General features: G+C 38.4%; 1 protein-coding gene across 1 annotated transcript in view; it reads right to left on the bottom strand.

The window, feature by feature from the left end:
• The window catches only part of LOC139731626 (uncharacterized), a 4,495-nt gene extending 934 nt beyond the window's left edge, over window positions 1-3,561 (bottom strand). Inside the window, exon 1 of the mRNA XM_071642518.1 lies at window positions 3,281-3,561. Coding sequence (XP_071498619.1) covers window positions 3,281-3,561 — 281 coding nt within the window. The remainder of the gene's footprint in view (window positions 1-3,280) is intronic.
• Between the last annotated feature and the right edge of the window lie 1,767 nt (window positions 3,562-5,328).

The raw sequence follows: 5,328 nt of genomic DNA, 5'->3' as shown, positions 1-5,328 counted from the left end.
ACCAGAAATCAGTGCTGCCGGTGCGTGCGTGTACTTGTACAGTGCACAGCGTAATCATGAATATTCATGTGGTTTGGAAAGTACGGGACTAAGAAATACGAGTGTAAAAAGGTCAGTTTTCTCCTTAGCCCAGGACAAGAGCTCAGTACGGGATTTATTGGCGAGTGTAAAAAGCTGAAAAAATTGGTACGGGACTAACGATAGTCCTGGGTCAGAGAAAGTACGGGGTTAAGAAACACAAGTGTAAAAAGGGCTTAACGGACCTTACCGCGAGGAGAACGAAATTCCTCGAGGAAACAAAACCGCAGGAGAGAGGGAGGGGTACCGTTTTAACAGACACACTCCAAAAACTTTCCCTGGGTCAGGTTTTTACCACCGGCCAGAGCCGCGTGTCTGTAAACAAATTGCGGCTACAATCCATGATCTCAATAACTGCATAAAAATCAGTGGTGACAATCAATGCACATGATTGGCGCGCGGTGTGTCAATCATTCTCTGTCTGCAATGTTGCACATGCGTGTTGAGTGTATCGAAGGAATGTTACCGCAGTTGCGTTCTTATCAACAGAAGAGTTACCCGGGTGATGTCAGGGTAATGTCACGGTAATTGCCTCGACAAAGTCCGAGAAACATTTTCCGGCAGGCAGGGTAAAAAAAAAAGGGGGGGGGATTACCCGGACGGTACCCGGACGTTGTCGCAGTAACAAGGCTCTGCAATTGAAATGGGGCTTTAGTCTTTCTTTTTTTTTGTCTACAACGAAATATATTGTCATAAACAACACTTTTTTTTTTCAACATAGTAGACAGTTCCAAATTTGTGCACGGTCGTAATAAAAAATAACTTTATTTTCTTTACTTTCTCTTTTTCTGTTATCCTCTACTCAGAAAAAAAAATATATATGTGTGTGTGTACATATATAGATATGTATATATATATATATATATATATATAAAGAGAGAGAGAGAGAGAGAGAGAGATAGAGAGCTGGAAGATAACATCATTTGCTTGATTATTTTTAGAACGCCTATGGATTGAATTCTATACGTGAATTGACTATTTCTTATTCCTCATTTGGAATTTTTCCGAGATGGTGACAAAATCAAGAATGATCTCATTTTGTTATTTCAGGTTCTGCCTCTGATTCTGGATAGTGACCAATGACAACTCCATATATTGTGCACCTGATTTTGATACTGCCCCTCCATCTACATCTGTTCTTCTGCAACTTCTTCCAGCTGATGCTCCACCCAAGTAGAAGTTAGGGTATTTCATTTACTTGTCATGTCGCATAATAACACTTGCAGGGTGTCAGAAAACTTGCTGGCAGGAAGCTGTTTATCTATTTGATGAAGTAAAACCTGACTCATTTTTATTTAGTGAAAACTGTGCTGTTGTTGCTAATGTTGTCGTTGTTGTTTTTAGTTCCAGCGTGTATCATTTTCCAGTGTTCCAGGGTTACTAGTCACAGCATTTTACCCCGTGACTAGCTCTAGCTTTGGTGTCAGCTTCCGTTTTCATCGCTTCTGTTATATAACGGATGTTTATTCGATAAATATGTCATAAGGTAAAGAGAGTTACTTACAATTGCCGACATATGATATGTATGTAAGTGTGATTATATATATATATATATATATATATATATATATATATATATAGAAATAGCAGTAATAAAGTCACAACAGAGGAATGCAGGGAATGCATTAATAGCCAATCTTGATTTAATGAATAATCCGAATTTTCGAGGATCCTTCCTCTTCTTCAGGGATGACAGTGCGAATATTCACAATGATTATATCATTATATTATTATAATCATTGTGAATATTCGCGCTTCTTGTTGATTTTTAATTTAAACAAGACGATCAAGAATTTTACATTAAAATACTAGATTTTTGAAAAAATGTGAAAATAAATTTACACCACAGTAACACCAGCAGGTGTGGTCTCTTATTGAAGCTGGACGGGTGTTAAACCATTGATATTAACACCAACAAATATCAAATCAACACCATGTGGTGTTATTTTTGAATTAACACCAGTACAGTGTCAAAATAACACCAGGTACAGTGTCAAATTAACAACACGAAGTGTCAGGTGAACACTTTTCAACACCATCACAGTGCATTTTCTACACCGTGGGTGTGGTCCTCTATTGAAGTTTGATCGGTGTTAGATTTAACACCCATGTTTTTACATCGATGTTTTTACACCAATGTTTTTACAGTGTATATATATAAGGCCTATTCACATTTAGCATTTAGGAAAAGGAGAAAGAGCAGGAAAACACTGATTGGCGAAGGATCATGGTGGATATCGTGATTATGAACATGATCGTCTCTGTTTCATAAACTATTCATTGTCGTGACCATGCTCTTGACTTTAAAGAAGATGAAAGAAACTGTCATGACTCTTCAGAAGTCACGACGCCAGGAAAGGTCTTGCTTAGATGACGTGTGGAGGGAATCTTAAATTAAGCCGCTATTCTTGCCCACCCCCACCCCCAGTTTTTGTGCTTGGTTGTTCGATTGGTTGATCGGTCGGTTGGCTAATGTTCACAGAAAAACATGACATATTAAAAAATAATGGCACTAGTTGTCAAACACGAAATGAACGAGACTGGGAGATGCTGGAGAAAATGAGGAAGACGTACGGAGGAAAGAATATTTGAAATTGTTAGGGTTAAAAGACTTTCTTTAACTACCTTATGTATTGTGTGTAAAGCTAAGTTGTTATCAAGGTAACATCCACTCATATTTAAGGCAATCGAAGTCGACCTATTGCCATTGTAAGTATCTCAGGGTCTGATTCTAATTCACCGATCTTTGCCCCCTAGTTAAGATCCATATTAATCCATTGACGTTTATTTGAACCAATCGTATCACTCATTTGTATTTCATATCGAACACGAACGCATGAATATGCAAACAGACATAACACCGTATCAAACAGGTACATTGTGCCATGCGCTTGAATGAATGCCTGAGATTTAATGCCACAAAAGAGACGCCCTAACAGTGTTTTTATCACTGTATCCTTGTCATTAAGAATGTACAGCTCCTTAACCTATCTAAAGTAGAACAGAAGTGATAAATATTTCTATCATACATCCATACTAAATTATTCATATATATATATATATATATATATATATATATATAATATATATATATATATATATATATATCATATCATATCATATTGTATTAAATCATACATTATACAGTGTACATCATGTAATTATCACATAATATTTTTCATACACTATGTCTATTACTCACGCCAAACGCTTGGGATCCACATCAGTTTGGGCCTCGGAAGCAATGATCTGAGCTGCTTTGTCTAACGCCTCTTCGTTGCCCTCGTACACTTTTGGGATCTCGTCTCCGCTGACGGCCTTGTACGATCTCCCGGCCAGGTAGCTGTAGGTATAGGGCTCGAAATGGATCTCCGTGCCCTCGATGGCACCCAAACACTTGGCCAGGGCAGATGAAATGGTCCTAGGCACACACCACAGGATCACTCTGGCGCCACTGTCGGTAGATTCCCCAGTAGAAGACATAATTTCTGTTTCTGCTCTGTCTTCGTGAAAAAGTACTTGGCTGGCTCTACGCACTGGTTGTGATAGCAAAGGCCGTAACTATACTGGTCGCCGCACTCCAGTTGAAGTAGGACTACTCTCCTCGAGACCGCAACTTGACCTTGCACGTGACTTACGCTTGTGCCTGCCCTGACCCTTAGCCACGTCAAGACAAGATTAGATGAGATATTGGAGCCATTATGAAGTTAGGACAATCCCAGGTTATCTACGAGTACCTCGTTTTGTTTGATTAGGGGGTATTACTCTAAACGGCTATTTCACATTTTGCCCCTGAGCTACAGAATATGAAGAGACTATATTTCATTCTGACGTTGTACAATACACAGTTTGATATGGTTTGTGCAAAACTATATAGTCAGACCGAGTGACCCGTGTTTAGGTATTAAGCAGTCCTCATGAAATATATTGAGTTAAATGGTTTTATTGATGCACAACTCCACATCTCCACATCTATGAAAATGACTCACTTTGCAAAAACTACTTACAAATGTTATTCTTTGCTATTAGTACAGTCTACTATGTCGAAATATTGGGTCCCGTGAGATTTTCGTGCCAAAATTGATTTTTTTGGCTAACTTTGTCAATTTTGGGGTGCTGAATCCAAAAAACTTTGGTTCCATTTTTTCCAACCACGTCTTCAGCCGCCATTTTGAATTTCAAAATGGCCGCCATAGCAAACTGTATTTTGACCCAATTCTCATAATGTGAGCATCATAGAAGGCTCAAATTTGATGAAAAAAGCATATTTATGATGTCAGACATTCTAGTATACCATTGTCTGATACTGTAGATAGCATTAATACAATTTTTAGGCAGCCATCTTGAAATTCAAAATGGCCGCCATAACTAAATATATTTTACCCATATCTAAGGTTGTAAGCATTATGGAAAGTGTAAATTCGGGGTAAAAAGCATGCTTGTGATGTCAGGCATACTAACATATACATTTTTTTTTAAATGATGGATTATTTTATTGGCGGCCATCTTGAAATTCAAAATGGCCACCATAACAAATGTAATTGGGCCTGTATCTCATATCGTATACATTGAGTAAGGTTGTAATTCGGGGCAAAGAGCATGCATATGCTATCAGACATTCTGAAACATCTTTCTCTGAAACGATGGTTCATTTTGATATTGAAGGTGGCCATCTTGAAATTCAAAATGGCCGCCATACCAAAACGCATATCTTGACCAACATCTCATGTTGCTAGGGGCTGTTGTAAGCAATAAACAAAATTCACGTTTCGGGCATAAACCAGGCTTATAATGTTGAACATTCAGATGCACTTTTCCCCTCCCTGAAATTGCAGATCACTTTCGAGGCGACCATCTTAACATTCAAAATGGCTGCTTTTTAGCTAATATCTCTGGTTACAAGCAATGAATGTCTATGGTGGCTTACAGTGTACATTCTTTTAAAAACACACACATAGGGCCTATGCATTCTGTAATAATGGATTATTCGCATTGGCCGCCACTCTTGAAATTCAAAATGGATTTCGACCATATTTGGTACTGTATTAAGATCATTAAACTGCAAACCCAAGCATGCTGGAACACTCATGTGTAAGTCAATCACTTCAGTGAATTGCGTAGGCGGGACTACTTCCTGTCCTGTAGGTACACTGCCATGTTGAAATGCAAAATGGCAGCCATGGGAAACATTCCTTTAAAAGCGTAGCGTTTAGGTAAAAATTGTGAATGGGAAATCATGTGATTCTGACG

This window comes from Diadema antillarum, unplaced genomic scaffold, assembly GCF_040938485.1.
Source record: "Diadema antillarum isolate AM-2024a unplaced genomic scaffold, OU_Dant_1.0 seq00000382_RagTag, whole genome shotgun sequence".
Taxonomy (NCBI): domain Eukaryota; kingdom Metazoa; phylum Echinodermata; class Echinoidea; order Diadematoida; family Diadematidae; genus Diadema; species Diadema antillarum.
This window is presented reverse-complemented; position numbering and strand designations above follow the sequence as displayed.